The sequence below is a fragment of the Apodemus sylvaticus genome, chromosome 1 (assembly GCF_947179515.1).
Source record: "Apodemus sylvaticus chromosome 1, mApoSyl1.1, whole genome shotgun sequence".
Lineage (NCBI taxonomy): Eukaryota > Metazoa > Chordata > Mammalia > Rodentia > Muridae > Apodemus > Apodemus sylvaticus.
In genome coordinates this window covers 51,921,865-51,947,888 of record NC_067472.1, presented here as the reverse complement: position 1 = coordinate 51,947,888, position 26,024 = coordinate 51,921,865, and the positions used below count along the sequence as shown (strand labels likewise).

Genomic DNA, 26,024 nt, shown 5'->3' with positions numbered 1-26,024 from the left:
TTCTTTTGGGTTTGTTGAAAAAAGATTACTTCTTGCTTTTTCTAGGGTATAGTTTCCCTCCTTGTATTAGCATTTTCCATCTATTATCCTTTGTAGGGCTGGATTTGTGGAAAGTTATTGTGTAAATTTGGTTTTGTCTTGGAATATCTTAGTTTTTCTATCTATGGTAACTGAGAGTTTTGCTGGGTATAGTAGTCTGGATTGGCATTTGTGTTTGCTTAGGTTCTGTATGAGATCTGCCCAGGATCTTCTAGCTTTTAAAATCTCAGGTGAGAAGTCTGATAGGTCTGCCTTTATATGTTACTTGACCTTTTTCCCTTATTGTTTTTAATATTTTTTCTTTGCTTTGTTATTTGGTGTTTTGACTATTACGTGACAGGAGGAATTTCTTTTCTGGTCCAATCTATTTGGAGTTCTGTAGGCTTCTTGTATGTTTATGGGCATTTCTTTCTTTAGGTTAGGGAAGTTTTCTTCCATAATTTTGTTGAAGATATTTACCAGTCTTTTAGTTGGGAATCTTCATTTTCTTCTATACCTATAATCCTTAGGTTTGGTCTGCTCATTATGTCCTGAATTCCCTGAATATCTTGAGTTAGGAGCTTTTTGCATTTTTTGCATTTTCTTTGACCATTGTGTCAATGTTTCCTATGCTATCTTCTGTACCTGAGATTCTCTCTTCTATCTCTTTTATTCTGATCTATGACTCCTGATCTCTTTCCTAGGTTTTCTAGTGTTGTCTCCCTTTGTGATTTCTTTATTGTTTCTATTTCCATTTTTAGATCCTGGATGGTTTTGCTCAATTCCTTCCCCTGTTTGGTTTTGTTTTCCTATAATTCCTTAAGGGATTTTGTGTGTGTGTGTGTGTGTTTCCTCTTTAGGGCTTCTAACTGTTTACCTGTATTCTCCTGTATTTCTTTAAGGGAATTTTTATGTCCTTCTTAAAGTCCTCTATCATCATCATGAGATTTGTTTTAAATCAGAGTCTTGCTTTTCTGGTGTGTAGGGATAACCAGGGCTTGCTGTGGTGAGAGAACTGGGTTCTTATGATGCCAAGTACCCTTGGTTTCTGTTGTTTATGTTTTTGCCCTGGCCTCTTGACATCTGATTATCTGTGGGTTTAACTGGTCTTGCTGTCTGTGACTGTGGCTTGTCTCTCCTGCAAGCCTTTGTGTCAGTACCCCTGGGAGAACAGTTCACTCTGGGAAGAATTAGGGTATGGAGAGCTGTGGCACAGTATCGGCTCCAGGGTGCAGACAGAAACTGTAAAGATCCTGTCCCTGGCTGTTCCTTGGTTCCTGTGTCCTGATGAGTCTAGGTGGGTCCCTCTGGGGCCAGGGATTTGAGCAGAAGTGGTGGTTTTACTGGTGCTCACAGACATTTCTGAAAGACCAGCTCTCTCCTGGTGGTATTTGGGTATGGAGAGCTGTGTTATGGGGTTAGTTCCAGTGGCAGACAAAAACTGGAAGGTAACTGTCTTTAGAGCATGAGATGCCTTCTAATTTATTTTTTTCAGTCTCAGATGAAAAAGACATATAGACATGTAGTTGTGTATATTTTGTGATAATGAATTGAGGTACACATGCTTTCATCCATCTACAGTATTAGCATTAAAATGCTGTCTCAAGCTTTGAGTTTGTTCAAAGAGAGATCCAAAACTGATGCAAAAATGCCATTCTGAAAGGTTTCCCACATTCCTATGCAAATGGATAATATAGGAAAAACACTGTTCTATATGTAATACATGAGGATTTTTAAAATCACTCATCATGCTTTCTATTATGTCTATTCAGGAGCAAAGGAATACACTGAAATTTAGCTTTTACTCTTAGTTAAAACAGAAAGAGGCAAATAAGGTGTCATTTGATACAGAACTGAAAGGATATTGAAACTGAACATTACATAATTGTTCTTAACTTTGAAGACTTGAAGAACTCCAGATGTACCCACTCATATACTTGGCTGGTTTTGAACCCTTTAGAATTGTGTTTTATTATAAGTCAGTTGAAAACTGTTGTGTTTAAAGTTTAACAAAACTTTATTCTTCTCCAAATCCTAAAATAAACCAATTTCTTCCTTTGTATAGATACCTCTTAGGTCTTCAGGTATTTTCTGTTGCTCTGTAGTAAGACAAAAGTCTAGCTAGGATAAATGTTAGACCTTCATCAGATGATAGTAGGATGGCAGCTATCAGTTTTTACAGACAACACACCCCACACAAATTCACACACACACACACACACACACACACACACACACTACTGAAACATTTGTAAAGACTAGGAAAATGGTAGAAAAGAATTCTTAGAACTCATCCTTCTTACCAAAAATATCAAAGCAATATATAAACAAAAATATTTTCAAGGAAACAACTGAAAAAGAACATAGAGATATAGTACAAAGATGTAAATCATACAGAGACTTTGGTGGCTATATTTTTGAGCTGTGGTTGGGGGAGCATCACTGAAACTAGAATCTTCATTATTTTTGTTGCTCTGCCTTCCCAGGAAATGGATCCCTCAGTGAATATATACAGCCTTGTCTCTTAGTAATACAGCATTTCCTACTCTGGATATGGAGTCGCAATGGACTATTCCTCAGAAAATATAACTTTTTCTACTCTTCTGTCTATTTTCTAGTTGCTGGTGAGAGCCTAAGTGGACTTTTCCTGGTACTGTGGACTTCCTTATTCTCTCCCAATTCTTTAGCTGATTTTATGTATTTTTGCCACGCAGCTGTTTATTTTCCATGTGGTAGTTGATCTCCATGAATAACCCAAATGGCATGACTTGGTTTTCTCTCTTCCTCTTTTGTATCTCATTTCTTCAGGCAGCTGCCGAGATTTACAGCTTGCTTGTTTTGGAATGCTTCTTTTCTAAATGCTAGTAAAATTGTCCTTAAGATTTCTTCTTAGGCTGTTCTTAAAAATATCTCATTGGTCTTTCTTATAACATCAAGTTCAAACAGCCAGAACTCCTTGCCTTACAATATTTGAATGTGGACTACAGCAGTCCTCTGCTCCCCAGGTAGTGAGTAGACATATCATTGAATTCTGTTTTTTTGAACAGAGCCATAACTGTGTTATTCCTGTCTTAAAAATTGAATTTCCGTGTACCTGGCCTCACAGGTCTTAGATCCTGGGCCTTGTCCAACCATAGCAGGACTGAGAGTCACCATATTGCTACTCAGCCCTACAGGCTTCAGGATACAAATTGCAATTGCATCCTGATGCCCTGAGCCCAAACTACTTCTTTTCCATGGTCAAGTGAATATTTTGCCCTTGTATCCAGAGCTGTAATCATAACTAAATCTTTTTCTGAGCTTCCAGGGTGCTCAGAGTCACAAATTTTGTGGTTAGTCACCATGAAATAGAGAATGAACATATACCCTAGCTTCAGGTGGAGTGTAACTCTTATGGAAGAAATGGGGAGTGTTTTAAAGAGACACTTGTCCTCTTCCCTTGGCAATCAGACCTTGGAAATGGTGGTCCCCAAGAAATTGAAATTCCTCATAAATTTTGGGCTTAGACAGATAAAAGAGTGAAGTCCTGCTGCCAGCAGAAGAGGAATTTGTCTCCTGGAAATAATTTCTTGAAGTTCTGACAGTTTGTCAGGCCACCTTTCAGGAGAGCCAAAACATTGATGAGTCAGTGATGGGTAGCACCACATCTGGAGCAGGACTGCTTAGATAAGCATTTGTGTTCCCTTTTATTTAAATTTAAACCTCATGTGGAGACTGACAAAGTACTTGGAGGTAGGGGAGCTCATTGAATCCCTTTGTTTTCTCAATGTAGCCACGTGGAATGAATCTCCTTTCTCAATTCTTTGCTACTAATTTTGTCTTTAACTGGCTTATTGAGAATGAATGGTATAGTCTAGCTCATTAAGACCCCAAGGGATCTAACCCAAATTACTCTAGTACCAAATAGAGTTTTACACATTACAAAGCCTAAGGTTCCAGATGTACAGTGACTCCAAAAATACATGCATTGTATTCTAGTGCTTCTTTGACTGCATCTGGATTGTGTCAGATCCAGCCCTTGTAGCAGTCACTTCAGCTAATTCTCACCAGTATGGGGACAATGAGAATAAAATAACCTCAAACGACTGCTACTAAGAAAACCTTTTCTTCCCTCCACTGCCTCAACCTCACTAACAACTTCTACAGCTTCAACCACTAAGGCACCTTCAGTCACTAATGAGATTCATCACAATGGAGGAAGCTACATAAAGCTTGTGTCCCAGCATTCCCTGGAGCAAAAGAGCCACCATAACCCCCTCTAGTCCATTTGCTGTTGAAAGTTTTACTTGGTTAAAATCCGTCTTTAAAAATTTTAAATTAATGACTACTGAATCAGAACACACGATCTCAGTCCATCCTCAACTCTCTTACATCCAGTTATCTCATTCATCAAATTTCCTTTTGGATGTCATCACCTCTAGAAAGTCTTCTCTTTATTTCCAAGGCTGGGGTCAATGGAGTTTGATGATGACTGACTCAGTTTGTTATATGTTACCTTGCAGAACACTGGTTAGCCAGGATTTTAGCATGTTTATTTGTGTGTTGACTTGTCTGAATTTTCCAGTAGCTTATAAACTGCCCAGAAGCAGAGTGTATTTATTTTTTTTAATATACCATCTTATCTATGGCATATTGCTTGAAATATGGAAAATTTTCTTTAAGAAATTATTGAATGACTAAAAATTGCTAACCACTTTCCTTTCCTCTTTGCTCTGTCCATTGTGAATTCACAATTTGAAATTGTGATATTCAGTGCAGAAATTTGAAGGTAGGTGAAAGCTTTAAAGTGTGTTGCCTTTCACTTTATTGAAATTGAATTGAAGATGAGACAATTCACCTTCATCTTTTCACCTTTCCATGTGATCTCTACCTCTTAGCCAGCTTCCCAGGTTTTCCTAGTTTTCATGGTATGTTGAGCCCAGAAAGCCCTAACTAATACCAGCAAGTGTCAAGGCCGTGGTTTTGAGATTCTAAAACTGTGAGTAAAGTGCGTATTTTTAAATATAAATTATACAACACCAGGTATTGTTTTACAGTAATAGAAAACAGACTAATAGGTTAATCTTAGGATTCTTTTATTTTATTAATGAACAATCAATCCTATGTTCTGGAAGATGGCAAGATAATTTAGTATATTATTGCAATAGGATTTATCTTTAATGCATCCTTGTCTGAGAAAGGGGTTATTTACTTAAAAATTGCAAAGCACTATTTATCTTCTTGTAACCAATGTGCTGCCATTTGGTGGACCTTTGTAGTAAACCCCAAATGGTAGCATTTCATAAAAACCACTCATGAAAAGCATGCATTGATACTTTTCTAGGAAAAGAAAGTTAACAGGAAAATGTGTGAAGTTGTTACAAACAGGTATTTGTTAGTTTTGGCTGTTTTGAGAGAGGTTCTCCTTATGTAGTTTAGGCTGACTACAAGTCACAGTTCTCTTGCTTCAGACTCCTGGTAGTGAGATTCCAGGAATAGATCACAAAACTTGCCTGAAATGGGATTTTCTTTTTCTTTCTTTTTTTAAATATATTTTTTATTCAATATATTCTTTACTTACATTTCAAATGATTTCCCCTTTCCTGGATCCCCCCTCTCTGAAAGTCCCATAAGTCCTATTCCCTCCCCTGTTCCCCAATCAATCTCTTCCTGCTTCCCTGTCCTGGTATTCCCCTACACTGCTGCATCGAGCCTTTCCAGAACCAGGGGCCTCTCCTTTCTTCTTGGGCATCATTTGATATGTGAATTGTTTCTTGGGTATTCCAAGCTTCTGGGCTAATATCCACTTATCAGTGTGTGCATACCATGTATGTTCTTTTGTGATTGGGTTACCTCACTTAGGGTGATATTTCCCAGTTCCACCATTTACCTAAGAATTTCATGAATTCATTGTTTTTAATAATTGAGTAGTATTCCATAGTGTAAATATACCACATTTTCTGTATCCATTTCTCCATTGAGGGACATCTAGATTCTTTCCATCTTCTGGCTATTATAAATAGGGATGCTATGAACATAGTAGAGCATGTGTCCTTATTACATGCTGGGGAATCCTCTGGGTATAAGCCCAGGAGTGGTATAGCGGGATCCTCTGGTAATATCATGCCCAGTTTTCTGAGGAACTGCCAGACTGATTTCCAGAGTAGTTGTATCAGCTTGCAATCCCACCAGCAGTGGAGGAGTGTTACTCTTTCTCCACATCCTTGCCAGCACCTGCTGTCTCCTGAGTTTTGATCTTAGCCATTCTGACTGGTGTGAGGTGAAATCTCAGTGTTATTTTCATTTGCATTTCCCTGATGACTAAGGATGTTGAACATTTCTTTAGATGCATCTCAGCCATTCGATATTCCTCAGGTGAAAATTCTTTGTTTAGCTCTGTACTCCATTTTTTAATAGGGTTATTTGGCTCTCTTCTTGAGTTCTTTGTATATCTTGGATATTAGCCCTCTGTCCGATGTAGGGTAAAGATGGCAACCAACAAATTGGGAAAAGATCTTTACTAACCCTAAAATGGGATTTACATGGTGATTGAAGGGCCATGATACTGACTTTGGTCTGTTAAGTATGGACTTACACTGATATTCTTAGTAAAGCCTGTGCTGCTGCTTTTTTGTCGGAAAGATTGTGACAGCCACTGCCTTTTCAGTGGATTTCAAAGAAACCACACACCCAGAACAAGGATGCAGAGTCAGGGGATACTTCAGCTAATAAAAAGGGAACTAGCTGTGTTTTTCGAGATCCTCAGCAGTAACCTTTAGGATTTAGAAAAACGTACTAGACTTTAGCTTTAGTGACACATGAGCTGTAGGCGAGTCATTGCATCTGAACAAAAAGCCTGAGGCACATTCCTGAAGACAGCTCTTCAGCTGACACATAACAGGCTTTCCAGTTGAGAAGAAAGGTAGGTGCTGACTTACCTTTCCTAGGCTTTTGTGATGATGGGTTTTTATCTCTTGTTCTAGGACACCTGGGAGTAGAATAAGGGGTACAAAAGAGGCCATGTCCTGTGGTACAAGCCACCATTCTGGATGAAGGGCAGAAAGAGTTCACATGTGCTTTGGGGCCTTTTGAGGAACAATCTGTGCTGCAATCCTTGTGAGGCAAGGAACAAAAGGCCTAGTAAGAGCCAAAAGTGGGCTGTGAATAACATTTTAGGTGTTTTTGTTTTCCAAAATGGAACCAGTATCTCCACCTTCAATCATTTTTGAACGTCGTTTTTTTTTTAACTGTATTTGTTCTCATCTAATATTGTTGTTTTTATAACTCGTTAGTTAAGAAACTACCTGCCACATGCAGAATGCGGTAGAGACTATATAAGTCAAGATCAAGACACCAGTCTAACACGCTTAGTCTGATCCTGAGAAAGAGCTAACCAGGTCTCCACCAATCTTTGGCACCATTTATGGGAGGGACTCTGAGGGCATAAACTGAAGCTCCTTTTTAGAAAATCTATTAGTGGAAAAGGAAGATTCTTAGTGTGGCCATTGTGTAAAGGGCAGAGGAAATTGTGCGAGTCTTTCTTCAGATGAGATGGAGCATACACAGAAGAGGAAAATGACTAGAAACTTCTATGTTAAGAAAGAGTTTGAAATACAAGGCACACATTTCTTAGTCCAGAATTTTCCATCTTTTTTTAAATATTAGCAGCATCATATTGTACAAAAACGATCTAAATGACTTCCATTTTATTTTATCTTATAGTGCTGGGAGGGACTGGTCCTATAGACCATTTTCTTTATGATTCCCTCTAGCCCATTTTGATCTATGAGACAGACGTTCATACAAAAACAAGGAAACATGGCCAGTGGTAGTGCTGATCCACTGGAAATTCGGTGCTATTAGAAGGCTTGGAGATGCCTGTGTTTTTCCATCTCTGTATTAAGTATAAAAAAACTAAAGATGCCATACTTGCCAATAGACTTATAGATGTCAGATCCTTTCCCAGTCTGGAGGACTATCCCTCATACACCCATCTAATATTCTTGGCTTATATGAAAGCTGGAGCACTGAGATATAAACCATAAACATACAATTTTTTGTCCTTGTGGACAGTTTATTTACCCTGTGTCAAAAGTATATTTCTGTGGTGTGAATGTAGGGAGAAGCTCCATGAATTTGCTTCCAGAGTTCCTTAGAAATAAGCAACATCAGCCTCAAATATCCAGAACATGACTCGCATTATCAGAGAACCACAAAAAAAACAAAACAAAAAAAATCATAAAAGTTCTTGCTGATAAAATGCCTGTTGTGGAGAAGCTTTCAGACTAACTAGAAAAGAGGCCACAAATGCAGACGAACCCCCCAGTATTGTTTTACAGTACCATGCCCAAGTTCATTGCTAGCCACTTGAAAAGGTCTACTTGGAGATGAGTTGTTAGAGCAAGAAACAAAGACTGATTTTGAAGCCTAACAGACCAAAGAACTGCTATCAACAAGGCATGTAATGAATTGTTCACATAGGTGTATACAGAGGATCCAGTTTAGGCATTCAAAGTGTGTGGGTGACAGGGTAGTTACCATTCCAGGGAAGTTACAAACTTGGGATGCTCTGTCTTGCTGATGCACAGGATGCTGTTGCCTGAAGCTGTCAGATGTGCTGGGTTTTGGAAATGTAAAGAAAATATACTGATGGCTAAGTGTTATAATCGGTTATAGTTTTCCTGAATAATTTATCCCATAATTATCATTAAGATACAAAAAGTATTTCTCATCAAAACTAGGAAGGTAGTAAAATGTAACATTCCACTTCCAAAACCCAAGAAAACAAACAGCCCAGAGAAGCATAGGCCTGGCAATATTCACTGGAGAGCTGCTATTAGCTCCTGAGAGGACTCCACAGAGGCCCTATTGACTACAAAGCTCTTAGAAGATTAATACTGTATTGCTCAATTGTTTGGCTTCAAATACAGTGATTTCCAAAAATCAACCCGAAGCATGTGAGTATTTATTTAGTATATGTGAATGAGTATGCATGCATGAGTGGGTGAGGGTTCATGCATGCTCATACACGTATGAATGGTGGTTGTGGTGTGTGTGTGTGTGAAGGTGAATGAGTGGGTGTGAGTATATGGAGGCCAGCAGAAAACCTTGGGTGTTGTTTCTCACATACATAAAAAATTATGTACAATTTTTTCTTGGTACTGGATTTCTCTCTGGCCTTGAACTTTCCAAGTAGGGTAGGCTAGTGGGTTATTGAGCCCTGGTGATCCACCCATCTCTGTCTTCCCAGAACAGAGATTACAAACTTGTGCCACTGAGTTGGCCTTTCTTTTGTAATGTGAGTGCTGATGATCAATGTTCTTTTGCTTGCAAGGCCAGCAGTTTCAGCCTTTCTAGGGAGTTTTCTCCCTAGACCTATTTAGGCTTTAGTGGTTTCAATTAGATAAAGTTTTCATTTTCTAAATCTTCTGAATATATGTCTGGAAAAATAAGAACAAAAGTAATTGCAGTAAGCAAATAAACCAGAGTACACATTAAATCAGACTGAAAAGAAACATCCGTTAATTTCACAACATATTTGTCCTCTATTGCTTGTGAGGGAAATCACAAAGATTTCTTCAACACTTCCTTAACATTGTTGGTTAAGTAACTCATGTGTGGTGGGGAGTTGTGTGTGAAGGAAGGCAGAACACATGTGATACTATCAGTTCCCAAGAAGAAATGAGAGTAGACTTTTTGTTGTGGTGGCAAAGCAGAAAGGGATGTGGTTGAGATTTTCTGCAAGGTAGCTGAATGTGTTTAGAACTCCAGAGCAGGAATAAAATTGTTGATGTCTGAAAACTGAAATATATCCAATATATTTAATACTCCCAAAACAAAAGGGGGCAAAAATAAAATTAATATTAGGAATATAGATTGGGCTTGAAATATGAGTTTCTCTTGATAAGAAATTAAAACTGTTTTATATTTTTAAATGACCATCATGGATATTGAGCAGGGTAAGATTAAATATACAAGGATCAGCTGGACACAGAGGATGCTTAAAGATGTCAGACAGGATGATGACTTTATCCTTTGATAAAGTAAAAGAAATATAGATTTGAAAAAAAGATTGATTGGACATGGAACACAAGTAAGAACAATTATTGGTTTAAAAAAAATCAGTTTTCTCACATGGCCAACTGAGTTAATTGTTGGGCCTTCTGTGAAGGAAGGGCATATGTGTAGATGCCACAACACTCTGAGGATTCTTGTCACAACTTTCACTCTACTTTGGGGGACATTTTAAATACCATGATTTCCAAATTCAAATTGAGGTGAGTGGATCTAGAGCACTTATTTAGTGTGTGTGTATATGCATGCTTGTGTACACATGTATGAATGATTGTGTATATGGGGGTGAATGTGTGAGAGCTTCATTGTCATTTAAATTAATGTCACAGAAGCTAAATTTTCACAAGTAAGAATGAACAAGTTGTTGTGTGTTAGATTTAAGATTATCCTTTGCAAATTTAGACTTGATATTCTGCTCAGGGGATGATGAAGCCTATAAATGTATTGAAATATGCATTCATAATTCAATAATGTATAATATGCATCCCACTTCACAATCCTGCTCTCCAAACACCCTCTACAAGATATATAGTCACAAATGTAAGGATATAAGAGGAACTTAAAATTAAGAAACTATGACTCCACAAAAGGCATACATTACTTCACTAATAGACTCTACAGAATTTTTTCTACTACATTAATTGCCTGACAATCATACCATATTATAACCCCGAGGAATTCGGTAAAATAAAAGAGAACACAGGCAATTCAATGAAATAAGAAAACTCACAAAATTACTAAGAATTTTTGGCAAAGATTCATAGCACAAAAAGAACCAAACAGAAAGTTTGAAAATGAAGACCTCAATAAATAGAATTAAAATACAATGGTTTTAACAGTAGAGTACATCAAACATAAATTAAAAAATCTGATAACTTAAAAACTGATTCTTTTGAAAATTTTCACAGGAGAAAAAGAAGAACATGGGAAAAGACTAAGACGCAGATTTCAATAACAAACAAATTTTCTCACTATAAAACTAGCCGCAGAAATGATACAAACAAGAAGAGAAGATTGATTTAATGAAACAGTTGGTGAGAATCAAGTCCTAGGAGAGATATGAACATCTAGGTACTATAAGCACACATATTCCAAATATATTTACTCCTATCAAAATGAACACATTAAAAGCAAAGACAAAAGAACTTTCAAAGCAATGAGAGCAAAACATGTAACATAGAAGGGAATGATAAGTCTTGCAGTGTTTGTTTTTTAAGCAAAATATCCTGTCGTTCAGGAGACAATAGGTTGATATAGTCAAATTGCTTAAAGAAATAATACTTGACAGCCAAGACCATAATAACTAGAAAAATATCTTTCAGAATATAGGAAAAGAAAAACATTTTCGCAGGCAAGCAGGTTTCTGATACTTTTCTGAATTAGGAAAGAATCCAATGACTTGGGACTAAGTTTACAGAAAATGCTAAATGGAGATATGCAGATATAAGGTAAGTAACAATAATTATGAGAAATATGAATATTAACAATTCACAGATAGAGGTAAGTATATAATCAAGTTCAGAATACACAAGTGTTGGCTATTAATATATCATTAACTAAAATGACAGCATGAAATTTCCCCGATTTATAGGATCTAGCATATGCAACTCAATTCTATCCGCATTGCTTTTCTTGACAATTTGTATCTTTGTGTTATATTATATTTAGACTCCCCAGTCCCTGTTTCTAGGAATTCACCCTAAATTATATTTCTTCTTCTAGTATTGTTTCTGCTACCATGATAGTCGTGCAAGGAACAGAACAGACTGCATTGGAAGCTGGTTATGGGGCACAGCAGAATGGACAACCTTTATATGTGAATTCACAATCATGGAAAAGAATGACAGAGAAGTTCTTGAAGGGAGAACCCAAAATCCTTGGGGTATGTTGATTCTAAGACAACAACAGTCTGCCACATTTACAAATGACCAGTGTAACACCAACCATGGTGTTCTGCTAGTCTCATTATGCAACCAATGGTCTTGCAGTCATTGGTGTTTAATTTATAGAAGTTAGCTTCTGAAAAATAACATATTTTACTAACTTATATTTCATTCTCATTGTAAATCTGGCTAAAAACTAGCAAGCAATATCTATGGCATATCCTGAATGATATAAAAAACATTTTGGAGACACAGGCAAGGGCAAAAATGATATCTACCCTTAACCACTTGGATCCAATTAAGCCTCCCGTGTAAAGATTTCCAGAACTTTCCAAAAATAGCACCCTGACTTGATAATTGAGGAGTTTAACAATGAGTCTGTGTGAAACGTTCATATTCTATCCATGATTCTAGAACTAATATCTTCCTTGATATTTCTTAGGGTTTCTATTCCTGCAACAGAACACCATGACCAAAAAACAAGTTTGGGAGGAGTTTACATGTCTACAAATCTGCAGTCAGGAGCTGATGCTGAAGCCATGGAGGGGTGCTGCTTACTGGCTTGCTTTCCATGACTTTCCCAGCCTGCTTTTTTTTTTTTTTTATAGAAGCTACAACCACCCTCTCAGGGATGGCACCACTCACATGGTTTGGGCCTTCCCCCGTTGATCACTAATTAAGAAAATGTTCTACAGGCGTGCCCACAGCCTGACATGTAGAGGCATTTCCTGTTGGGTTTCTGCCCTCAGATGACTATAGTCTGTGTGAAGTTGACATCAATCTATCCAGCACACTTGCCATTTAAGGTTTCCACTACCTCAACATTGCCACTCTGTGGACTAAGTTTCCTGTGGCTGAACTTTTATGTGACAATCTGAATCCTAGCATTTTACAAAACCGTATTTAGTTTTCAAAGCTGATGCCTGATACATGTGACTGTCATCTTGAGTATTTCAAACAGCAGTGATGAGTGTTCCTGTAGCTCCACAACTTCTATGTACCCCATGCTGGCTTGGAACTCATGATGTAGAATCCCAGGCTGAGTGTCAAGTTTTAGAGAGCTATAACATAAATTACTGGAATTTTGAGTTTTATTAAATTAGTGTATGAAGGTGAGAAGTTTTTTATACTTTTCCATTCTTTTTGTATCTATTCTAGTGTAGTTAGATTGCATGTTATATGATAACTGTATTCTAAACACAGATTTATTTGTGTGTGTGTGTGTGTGAGTGTGTGTGTGTGTGTGTGTGTGTATGTATGTATGTATGTTGGGATGCTCATAGGATCCAGAAGAGAGAATCAGATTATCAGAATTACTGATAGTTATGAGTCTTCAGATGTTGGTGCTGGAAACAGGATTCTGAGCTTCTGCAAAAGCAATATGTACATTTAACTGCTGAATCTATGACTGGGAGAATCCAGTCATAGATTCTCCCATTTCCCAGGTAGTTTATTTACATTTCTCATTCCTCAGATCCCAGATTCCAAGACAATGCTCTATTTACTCTCATTTTTTATGTTCCTTCAAGTTACTTTTTAGAGTAAATATTTACTGCTGGGTCACTCTTGACTAAGGAGGGCAGCTGTAGAAGTAGCATCTTAAGTATCAGAAAATTCATCCTTGGGTAGGCTTTGGAATATTATTTCTAACTGTAAATTATTAGCATAATGATGGACTTTCTATAGGTCAATTTTGATAAGTTGTTATGTCCACACCTATATGGACAACAACAAACAATAACAAACCCCAAAACAAAACAAGAGATTTTCCAGAACTTCATCTTAGTGTATCAAAGATAGAAAATGAGAATTCCTTAGTAGTTGTGCAAGTGATGGCATGGGCATACATTTTTGGGTAAATGTATTTCTTTACCATCATCTCTAGATTGTGCAGATTGTGATTGCCATCATGAACATCAGCATAGGAATTATGATGATAAGTGCCACTGTGCCGTCTGGCGAAATGCTCCCGATTTCAGTGTACATAGGATACCCAATTTGGGGGTCCATAATGGTGAGTTGCATATCTTATGATATAATTGAGTCTAGCATAACATTACTCTTAAGATTTTTTTTTTTCAGAGACAGGGTTTCTTTGTGTAGCCCTGGCTGTCCTGGAACTCACTCTGTAGACCAGGCTGGCCTCAAACTCAGAAATCCACCTGCCTCTGCCTCCCAAGTGCTGGGATTAAAGGCGTGTGCCACCACTGCCCAGTTACTCTTAAGATTTTAATTAATTAATTATCTATTTGTCTATTAACTTATAAATTATTTTTTAAAATAGGTTATAAAATGTTTGTACACTGTGCTTTTATCTTCCCCCTTGTATGTATTGTTTTTACTTCCTCAGAGGAAGGGATGAGATGAGAGCAGTGCCCGCGCTATGGGAAAACACAGCTTGGGCTGAGCCGAGAGCATTTCTCTGCTCTAGCTATCCCTGTACCTATGCCTGAAGCCTCTAGCCTCTGTACAATCTAATGTTCTGCAAGCCCAGATCTTGAAGACTTCAACTTCTAGCTTCCATCTGCTAGGCCTAAAATGATTTCAGCCTTCAAGACTTACTACTGAATAAACTCACCCTTTCTAGTTCTTTCTGAACATTGGCTGGATGGTTCAGCTCAGCTGTTCTGGCTAAAAACTCCTCTCCAAACTGATTGATCCAAATTGGCTTCTTTCCACCGTTTACTAAATTCCTTGGATTGGAAAAATTGCCTCTAAATTCCACAAACTGAACTTCCTGAACTAAACTGCACTCAACTGAATTGCACCAAACTGTACTGTCTCCCCAAACTCTACTGTATTCTCATACTGTACTCTCTTCCACTGTACTGTTTATGTATTCCTATACTCTACTCCACTATACTGTCTGTCCAACTCTGTGCTGCTCTTTTGTAGTCTCTCTCTCTCTCTCTCTCTCTCTCTCTCTCATGTCGGGCATATCCTTACCCTATCTCATTTAAAATCTCTTCCTGATTCATCAATGTATATGTTTCTCAGTTAGGTGTAACAGCAACTTGTGTTTTCCTGTTCTTTGGGAGGCTTATTGCCTCTGTCTACTAACCTAGGTCTAGTCCTGGAAACTTTCAACCTCCATACAATCTAATCTAAACCTAGAAAGTTTTCAGTCTTTGAGATGCATGCTGAATAAACCCACCTTTTCTAGTTCTTTCTTTTTCTTTGTCTGACACACTAGTATCTTTATTAGAGCCAAATGAGGCTCCCTTGGTAGCTTAGATGGTTAGACCCATTTGGATGCCTCATAAGCAACTAAAAGTCAGTATGCAAAGACTCCCAGTTTCCATTTCAGCCTGGACAGACCTTAAAGTTACTACTTTATCATAACAGGCCGAATGATGAATAAATGAAAAAAAAATCACTCAATAAGTAAAACTTGAACAAATGAAAACATCAACAACATATTTTTGGATCAGTTAAAACAGTGAAGTCAGAGGGCAAATCAAGTCATAGTCTTCTATACAGAAACAGAAGAAAGACAACCAAGAGAATGAATATATATTAATAGGATATTAATTATTAGATTGGATTCTGTGATATAGTTTGGGTAGTTCAACAGTGGCTGTCTTCACACTGGAGAGGCTGAGAATCTGGTAGCTGCCCCGTCTGTTGGGCTGGCTATCTCAGAAGTCCTAGCTGGGTACTGAAGGCCTGGGGGATTCCAAGAGAGCACTGGATTCTGGTATCAGTGGAGTAGCAGTAGCTAGACAGTCAAAAGAGTGAGGATTTTCAGAGTAGGGAAACTATTCTGTGACTGTAATGGAAGATTCAGGTTATCATATACCCATCAACATCTATAGAATGTGCAACAGCAAGAGTGGAGCCTAATGTAAACTCTGTGTGTTGGGTAATAATGATCTCTCAGTGACATTTATTTTCAAAATGCATCACTGTAGCAGATGATGTTACAGTGGGGGAGATTGAACAAGTATGAGAACACCTTTCCCCCCCTATAGGAAACTAGTATTTTATGCTCAAATTTTCTGTGACCCTAAAATGTCTTAAAAAAAATCAATACAGTTTACTTGATGGGATGGACATGTGGAGCCAAAGAGGAGTTGGAAAAGAGTGGATATGATCTTAGTACATTTTATTAATGTACAAAATTACCAAAGAATTTTAAAAATGTTAGAGATGCTTATGGTGGCTCGTAGCACTTGAGAAATAATACTGTTATTAGTTTCAGGCCAGCTTGGGCTACCGGGTGAGAGCCAGTCTTTCTTCCTTTTTATTTAATCTTTTTCTTTTTTTCACTCCAGATTTTAACCCCCTCCTGGTCCACCCTCTGACTGATCCACATCCCATGCCTCCTCCCCACATGGTCTCCAGAAGGATATCTCCACCTCTCCACCTTCCAATCCCTACCTCCCACCCCACCTCTCCCATCCTTTACCTTGACCTCCCGCCCCCAGACCCCTCAAACTCCCTGGGGCCTCCAATCTCTTGAGGGTTAGGTGCATCTTCTATGACCTGGCAGTCCTCTGCTGTATATGTGTTGGGGCCTCATATCAGCTGGTGTATGCTGCCTGGTTGGTGGTCCAGTGTCTGAAAGATCTTGGGGGTCAAGGTTAATTGAGACTGCTGGTCCTCTTTTAGGGTCACCCTCCTCAGCATTTCCAACTTTTCAGTTATTCAATTACAGGGGCCAGCAACTTCTGTCCACTGGTTTGATGTAAATATCTGCATCTTATTCTTTCAGCTGCTTGTTGGGTTTTTCAGAGTGCAGTCATGGTAGGCCCTTTTTGTGAGCACTCCATAGCCTTAGAAAAAGTGTCAGGCCTCGGGGCCTCCCCCTGATTTGGATACCACCTTAAGTCCGTTGCTGGACCTCCTTTTCCTCAGGCTCCTCTCCATTTTTGTCCCTGAAGTTCTTTCAGAGAGAAACAATTATGGGTCAGAGTTTTTGACTGTGGGATGGGCGCCCAGCAGCAGCTGTGGAGCTTCAGGAGGGTTCTTGCCAGTTGCTCTGTGTGCAGTAGATCTCTTGGGATGCTATTACTGAGAAGTCTTCCGGGGAGTGGACTAGCTGGCAGTCTGCCCCAGCAGATGGCGCCAGCCGGAAGGGACTTTTAGCTCTTTCTAATCTGGTTCAACTCAGCTGTTCTGGACCAAACTCCTCTCCCACGTGGCTTAATCAGTCTGGCTTTTCTCTTGGTATCTTCAACAATAGGCTCTTACTGTTTAATTTTGGTGTGTATCCAGGAGCAAAGGCAGTAGCCTGCGTTGTTTTTGGAAGCCTCTGTGGGCTCCCTGGCCCATATCCCATAGAATCCTCTCCTATCAAGTATTTCTACAACTTTGAGAAAAAAAAAAGTTTTAAAAATGTCTTTGTTACTATTCTGAGTGAGACAGAAGACACTTAGACAACTTTAGAAACTGAGCTTTACAGCAGCTGGTATTCCAGTCTGCTTAGCAACAAGCATGGGTCTTGTCTTGTGCCCTGTTGATGGTATATGCTATGACACACTGGTGAAATTATATTCAGAGCTGTTGTAATAGAAAAAAAAAGTGCTCAGCTTTTTGTATAGTTTTTCCCCCTCTTTTGTAGACATTCAAATTTCCTAAAAGAAATACCAGATATTTGGTACACAGTGCACACATCTCACTATGAGGCTCAGAGGAGATTTTGTTTTATCTCGCTCAGCTCTCGCCTGGTGGACTGATGCTCACTTTCTGTGTCCGGAGGTCATCAAGTGGTGAGATGAACAGTAGGACCATCTCTCAGGCAGTAAGGCAGCTGCCCTGGCAAGCACTTGCTTGAAGTATGGATGGATGAATCTGTCTGATTCCCTTTGCATGTCTTAAATATTGTGAAACAGTTCACCTGCCAGTCCATCTGGAAAAGGAGAGAGCATGCTGTCTGGGTAGCTGGCTCTGGGAATTTGTTTGGTTCCTGCCAGGTCCCATGGACTAAGACTTCTCAGGGTCCCTGTGGGTTATTTTGGAGAACTTAAAACAGAATGAGGCCACATGAAAATAATAGTTGGTATAATAAAACTATAGTTTGATTTTCAACAAAAAAATGTCTTTGACCCCCATATAACATAGCAATGATGATACAAATACCATAGGTAGTTTACAATCTTAATATGTATCAATGAAGATATATTGAAGTACTATGTAACTATGAACTCAGATCAGAATAAATTGGATATTATCAACATTAATTCCTTCACAAGGTGAAGGCCAGTGACTTATCATTTCCAGTGTTGTTTACTTTAGTGGTGCAAACTACTCAATGAGTGTTGCTGGTAGAACAACCAGACTTGTTAACATATCTCATCTCCCATAAGCGTTTTCTCGCTATATTTTTGAACCAATTATTAACAAGGGTAAAACATTTACCATCATTAACTTGTACCAGTTGTGATTCACATCTGTAGTTTACCCTTAGTCCTTCTGTGAAACTCATAGGAGAATGAACAAAATGAATTGAATATTCTGTGCCTTACAATATATATAGTATTTTAACCTGAATTTCCCCTCTTATTTCTAGTTTATTATTTCAGGATCATTTTCAATTGTAGCAGGAAGAAGAACTACAAAAGGTTTGGTGAGTTGTTTTTTTTTTTTATGGTATTTTGATAACAAGAGATCAGGGCTATAATCAGAGTATCTGTCCTGACAGGATGTGAAAAAACAATATTTCTTAACATCTAAGAAACAAAGGCATTTCATCTAGAAGAATCTTCCTGTTAAAACTTTTAGCCAAAAAACTGGCTAAGTCCTGACACAAGGTTGGATATTGTGTCACAGCGATTTTCAGAGAGAATCAGATGTGGAGAATTCAGAAGAAAAGTCAAGAGTGGTCGTGTGAATCAAATCTACCTCGAAGTTCACCGATCACGTCCATGATCATGACACTAAACATTTGATTGACATAATATTTATTGACTAATCAGAGTGTGTATCCTCACTGTATCCAGATTTTGAATATTCAATAAAAGAAGTTTACAATGAGTTATTTCTCAGGAAGAGACAAATTTAAAATATAACATGCTAGGATATTTTCACAAAGTCAAGAAAAAAGACCCCAAACCAAGATCTCAATAAACTTGACAGTAGTTAGGACCACATTTACATTATCCTTACTCAAAAGACAAACATCAAACTCTAGAGTACAATTAACACGTTTCTAAATCCTTGCCCCTAACTTGTTGCAAATTGTGACTATATACCTACCATGCTGCATCCTCACCGAATCACTCACGCTTTCCTGCAAAGTTTTGTTTCTTATAAAAAGCAGATATACTTTCAATACTAGAAAAGAATTGAAGAAAGTAATAAGCAGCAGAGAAGGAAAAGTGCAAAATGTGCAGAGCCACGAGAGGACAGAGCATTTATCCAAACAGAAGAAGACAGAGAATCTTGTAGCAGAGAATGGTCAGAGACTGACACACAGAGATCTGTAGCAGATGTATAGTGGACAGCCCAGGAAGATGGCTCAAAGGTAAAGCTGATTGCCATGACAACCTGAGATGGAGCCTCAGGACATATAGGTAGATAGCTGGGATGTGCAGCTTTAGAAATAAGAAGACATCCTACTTCCAACATGGTAGGACCAGACAGCTAACTCTGACAATTCTTTGAGCCCTATAGGCACACACATCCAAAATTAACTAAACAAACTTATTTTTAAAGTATAGTCATGTTGAAATCCCCTCTAGGAGAAATTTGGATTATGTGTCATATAGGCTTATATTTTATAAAGTCACAACAAATGATAATCCACAAAAATAATAAGGCAAACCAATACAACACAGCATCATCAGCAAAGACCAGCATCAAAACAAAGACTAACAAAGAATGACAAGACAAATCAATACCACACAGTGTCATTTGCTGTCTATTGGGTTATCATTAAACCCTTTTCAAACATCATGTAGTCACTCAAGTGTCTGCTCTAGTGAAACATCATATGCCCTCCCTTTTTAAACAGCTTTCAAAAAAACCACCATGTTCCTGTTCTCAACAAAACAACCTCCCATGTGACTGCTTCAACAAAAACATCCTCTCACAAGACAGCTTAAAAAAACAATCACATCACACAACTGAGTCTCCAAAAAGCCCCCAAACTTTCACTTCAGCTTCATGTGTCTGTAGGGATAATCTGAAAGATTTAATTGTAGAAATGACATTCACATTTTTATTTTAACAAGGATTAAAATTGAAAATAATGGTAGAGAGAAGTTAGGAAACCTTTGAATTAATCAAAATAATGAGCATGAAATAAGTAAGGAAAGAATTGATTTTAAACTGATACATAGAGATAGACTTGCAGATATTGGATTCATCAATTTCATTCCTTTCTAGGTTCGAAGCAGCCTGGGCTTGAACATCACCAGCTCCGTGTTCGCCTTCACAGGGATCATAATCAGCTCACTGAGCCCAAGCATTTATTCTTACAATGTATATTACTGTACATATAGGCATGAATCAGAAAGCTGTCACATGACCTTGTTCCTTTTAATGGTGCGTAGTCTCTGTTTTCATGGAGTTATGATCGAAGTACACTGGGAAAACTGACTTAGAGAAAACCAGGAACAACACTCCTCGCTTCTAGAATCACCTTCAGAAGTTAGAAACCACCAAGAAATAGATTAGTCTTTTATTTTGGAATGAGACATCTCATCTTCACATTCCTATGTACAAATGAGATCAAAAGAGAGAAAAATTCAGGTAAATGTAGGGAATCAACATCCTTAGCCATTATGCAGAATAAACTGCATTGTCCTTGTAAAATAACTTAAAGTAAAATTTTAAGTTAAAGTTTTGAGCCCGATTTATTTACATCAAAACAATTGCCTAAGGGACACTGATAACTAATTACCTCCTAGAATATTTAAAACATCTTTATAGTAAGCAATTCAATCTCCAGCCACTCAGCTAAAATGAACAGTTTTCCAAAGCCCAAGATACATTCTGGGATTTCTTGACTATAACTCACCTATTCTGTGTATTTATTCTGATTAAGATTCTAGCATGCTACTTCTGAAGATCTCTTTGTTACCTTGTAGACACCAGGTAACCATTGCAGGGGTGCAATGATAAAAACACAGCTCTGAGACTGACAGTTGTTTAGGATGGCATTGTGGGTCATGGGGCCTGTGAATTCACACAAAACTTCATCCTTTAAATAGCCCTGGTTTGCTGTAAGCTCTGCAGATGCTTTCTTCATTCACCTCAACCAGCCACCTTCTGTTAAGGTCATAAAGTCTTCTAACTAGTGTGAGACTTATTCTGTAACTGGGCTGCTTCATGTTATGCCAGAGGCCCTCCTTAGGAAGGGCCTCATTAAGCTTGAAGTGCCAATTACATTCTTACTTGGGTACCAGTGGCATCATTCTACAACCTTGAAGCACACACATTTTTGGTTGTTTTGCATGTTTTGTCTGTGTGTTGTGTGCATGCAAATATGTGTGCATATTCTCTTGAGTGTCTGTGCCAATATACACACACATGTGTGTGTTTCTGTCTGTCTTTCTGTCTCTCATATCTCTCATCTCTGTCTCTCTGTCTCTGTGTCTCTGTGTCTCTGTGTCTCTCTGTCTCTCTGTCTCTCTGTCTCTCTGTCTCTGTCTCTCTCTCTCTCCCTCTCTCCCTCTCCTTCTCTCTCTCTTTGTATGTAGGCCAACATCTTTCTTGATGCTGTTTACTTTAAGGTAGGGTCCCTCATTTTAACCTACAACTCTCAAGATTCTTTGTGTGGGTGCTGCAGATCTGATCTCTTGTCCTGGTGCTTGCACAGAAAGCATTTTACCTGCTAAACCATCATTTCCCAAGGCTCTGAGATATATAATTTATACAAGATCTCTGAATTAGTTCTGGGAGAGTTAAAAAAACACCAGCTCTCTTAATTCAAAAAGTTCTCATCCTCTTGGAAGAAAAAAAAGATACATTATGAAGCATGGGATTATAAACAAAGAGGTCAGATAAAGCGAGTTCTTTATAAGAAAGAACAGGCAGAGATCTTACTGTGGGAAACAACTGAACTGTACCACTTGAAATTAACAAGAATAAGGCTACAAGTGGCCTAGAAAGGTCACAGTTTCATAGGGTTTAAACCAATGTGCTTCAAGAAGTGACAGAATATGAGCCATTTAGAAAGACAAGAACTGGCTAAGGATAAGGCTGTGCCAGGAGCCATGTTCCTAGACTCTTGGTCCATGCCTCCACCCTTTCAGTGTAGAAATGTTTAGAAAATATGATTCCCACTCCTCACATGTCTGTGTTATGAATTGTTGACAGGGTCTGGATATTGTGGTAGTCATTTTAAGTGTGCTGGAATTCTGCATAGGAATATCCCTCTCTGCCTTTGGATGCAGGGTGATGTGTTGTAATCCTGGTGGGGTAAGTTTTCACTTTAATTTGAATATGCCTCTTCATGTTTTCTGTCACTCTGTAATAAATCACACAAACAAAGAAGCTCAACCTAATTCTCACTAATCACCTTTTAGTTTCATGGGTGAAGTATGGGCATAGCTTATCGTTTAACCGAGTTTTCTTTTCAGAGACACACAGATGATGTTTATGCAGTTGGATGGCTTGTGGGAGCCTCTGAAGCTTCAAATTCTCTTATATAGTCATGTAGCAAAATTCATATCCTCTGTAGTATAAAAATTATGACAGTGTACTTCTTTGAAGATACCAAAGGAACCAATGTCTTGAGTTCTTTTAGTTTCATATAACTTGAAAAGGTTGATCTAAAATATTGTCATTCTTAATTGACTCAAAGTCAACTGATCTGTGGCCTACTCACAGGAATGCTATTCAGTTCTATTCATACTCAAGGGGGAGAATCATGAGAGGGTAACTGAGAGCCATGTAGTATTTTTGTTTTTATTATAATCAAAATAGAACAGTTTACCTATTTCTTGCAAATGATGTCACCTTAGAGTCCAGATCAGAGAATAGTTCACATATTAGAAGTCCATAAAGGGCACTCTACTTTTAAAAAATAAATCATAGCAGCCTTCCCTATCTACTGAAGAAACATTGGGGATAAGACTTCTCTGTCATGGGCTACCAACCTAGGCATTGTCTTACCCTAAGACTTTTAGCAGATCCTTCTGGCTGCCTATGAAAATGATGATCTCACAGAGTCAGGAATGGGAAAAGAGACAGGAAGTAGGCAAGAACAAGAGTATGGCCATTGTTTTCTTTAAGTACTGAGGACTCTAGAATGAGTCAGGGGCTAGTAAAACTTCATAGCTTCTCAATAGTCTCATTGTCCACAAGCCCGGGGACAGACAGGACTCATAGCCAATAATTAACGATAATAAAATGATGAGATCATGGGGCGATCATCTCTATCCTTTCACCCCTTTCTGGGTGCTTCCAGGAAACACCACATTTATGTGCCCACAGGCTCAACCAAAAGAAGAACATTGGACTAAATCATAACAAAGCTTATAATGAGTTTGCAATTTAAGGCCCTAGAGTTTTCAGTTTCTTGGGTGTTTTTGACGTTTTTGTGATTTCACTGAGACGAAGCATTTTGGGATAGGCAAATTCCTTCATACCCTTCAGACCTTAGTATTTGCTGAAAGGATATGCATTGTCTCTGGACACCCCAAGGCCAAGCTCTCAGCACAAAAGCACATTTATTTGTCCCAGAAAGACAAAAGAGTGAATAATAAACAAAGATAGGAGACAGAGGATAAGAGAGAAGGGGAAAGGGACAATGGGGAGGAGTAAGAGGTATTTATCTTGAGGGGAGGAGGCAAAGGACTGCCTCTGGATAGACAAGACAAATGTGGCACATAAGAAAATGGCAGTTTATAAAGGCAAAGAGGAAAATGTCATATTAGAATGAGGTGTTTCGTTTAATTGGGCATGTGAATTGGGTGAGCCAAGGGGGGCTTTGATTGCTGGACTTCAATACTTTAATAGCTGACCCTTGGTAGTCAGTCTCAGGAGGAAAAAGTGACCAAGTAAAGGAATGGGCTGTGGTGGCTAGCTTTAGGAATGTAATCTAACAGTTTTAACAAGACAGAGAGAATGGGGAAGGCAGGCAAGGCCTGCCAGAGCCATGTTTGCTATGCTTGAGCTGGCTAGAGTCCCTTCACTCACTATATGGAAGTCTGTGCTTCTTATGAACTCCATAATAGCAGTAAAGCTGATCTTCCCTGTCTCTGAGTCTAGACATATAATGACATGTAATATATAATGAAAGTCTCATGTTCTCTGGAATCTTCAACTATTCCTATCAAACTCCATGTCACATGGCTTTGTAGAACAAGAATGAGACTTCTCCATGTTTTCAGCATGCTTCCTGCCACTCTGGACCAGTCTGGTCATCATAGTGCTTTATGTATGGCCACCACGTCATGATTTGTATATGTTGTTGTTGCTGCTACCACTCTAGGAAGTAACTTTGGGAAAAGAGCTCTGTATTTTGTAAAAAAATATTATTTTAAGCAAACTCACTGGTATTCTCATTCACATCTTAGATTGTTCCACTCTAAGACTCAACAACAGCTAGAAGCTTCTAAAAGGCAAAATTCTACAACTCATTGTATCCTAGGTATAGCCTGATCAAAGGATGCCTGAGAAATACCTATGACTGATGTGAGATTCCTATCTGTAGTGACAGGGTGAACATTGGTAATAATATGTGGGTAAGAGAAGGAATCTGTTAGGATCTCTGAATAATGCAACAATATCTGATTAACTTTACAGGTTGTGATAATTATGCCAACAAATCCTACCAAGGCAGAGACAGCACATCCTGTATCGCTTCAAAGTGGATTGATGCCACCAGAACGCCAAGAGAAAAATATTCTAGAAAATATGCACTGATTATTTTTCAAGAACCACACATGGGAAAACACAAGAATCCAACTCTGATGTCTGTGTATGCATGAGCGTGTGCATGAGCGTGTGCATGAGTGTGTGCATGCCTGTGCATGTGCACATTTGATTCCAATGACATTCTCATGTTTCACTAGGAAGTTGGCAGATTATTCCACTGGATCTCCCTAAGAGTATCAGAATATAATAAATAAACCATCCATTTACTGGCTAAATAACACTTCAACATGTTTTTATTCATCCTTAGGACATTCTAAAAGTGTTTTAAATATGCAAAGATATAAAGTAAACAGATGAAATGGTTTAAATCACAGGATATTTTTCACACAGACTACACCTACACAATTCTGCTACTTTGCCTAATGCTCTTTATGTTTGTCCAAATTTAGGTGTTTTTTTTTTTTAATAAAAAAGCAAATTTGGAGATGTACTGTTTTCCTTTGAGAAATACAGAAACATGAATTTTGCCTCTCCTTTTTATCATACTTCTTTGTATGCTATAAAAAATGAAGCTCAGGATATAAAAGTCAGTGTGTACTCTGTCCAACTGAACATATTTCAGTACATGTGGATAAGATTCAGCCTATTTTTATCTTCCTCTCCTTTCTAATCAGGATGATACCCAATTAAACTCCTACCTGATGCCGTGTATGTCAATTTATAACCATGCATATTTATTAGGTATGCATTTAGTGTGTTTTATTTTTGGTTGCAGAACAAAATTAATTTAGAAGTATTGCACCCATGTGCTAACTACTTTTCATTCACCTGTGGTGTTAGAGAAAATAATCTAAGTTATAAGGTTGGGGAGTATAGCAAAATAGTAAATAATCGGGTGGGGTTTTGTTTCTGGCACATCACACCATGAGCTTTCTTCTTGAGAATCTCATCTTTCTCATTTGTACATCTGGAAAACCACAGAAATAGACAGCAAAATCCCTCTGTGCCTCTCTTCAGGGAATGACCAAATAATACAGCTGAGCTCACCGACCTCTAGTCATAATTCGTAGTACACAGGTAAAACAGCCAGTGCTCTGACTGTAACATACTGTCTCTCAAGAATTTATTTATGTGTTTTAAAAATCAGCATACAAAGTAGTGGGCACTTTCATACATATTCTTCTTTCTTTTTCTCTCCATTCTTTTTCCTTGCTTCCCAGCCCTCCACCTAGCCCTCTCTCCACGCCCCGAGCAATAGCTCACAAGCTGATTTCATATCACATCTATTCTGTTACCCTCTCC

General features: G+C 38.3%; 1 protein-coding gene across 3 annotated transcripts; it reads left to right on the top strand.

Annotated features, from left to right (window-relative positions):
- Positions 1-6,688: 6,688 nt before the first annotated feature.
- Positions 6,689-25,206, top strand: LOC127690139 (membrane-spanning 4-domains subfamily A member 4A-like). 3 transcript variants are annotated; one of them, XM_052189692.1, is made up of 8 exons: positions 6,689-6,919; positions 11,794-11,953; positions 13,840-13,968; positions 17,614-17,697; positions 18,466-18,522; positions 20,283-20,441; positions 22,218-22,319; positions 24,651-25,206. In XM_052189692.1, exons 2-8 carry the CDS (start codon positions 11,810-11,812, stop codon positions 24,768-24,770), a joined length of 795 nt encoding a protein of 264 aa, XP_052045652.1. In that variant the 5' UTR covers positions 6,689-6,919; positions 11,794-11,809; the 3' UTR covers positions 24,771-25,206. The 3 variants fall into 3 exon arrangements, with proteins under 3 accessions (XP_052045652.1, XP_052045664.1, XP_052045657.1); XM_052189697.1 differs by lacking the exon at positions 17,614-17,697 and having other exon boundaries at positions 6,696-6,919; XM_052189704.1 differs by lacking the exons at positions 13,840-13,968; positions 17,614-17,697 and having other exon boundaries at positions 6,692-6,919.
- The last annotated feature ends 818 nt before the right edge of the window (positions 25,207-26,024 follow it).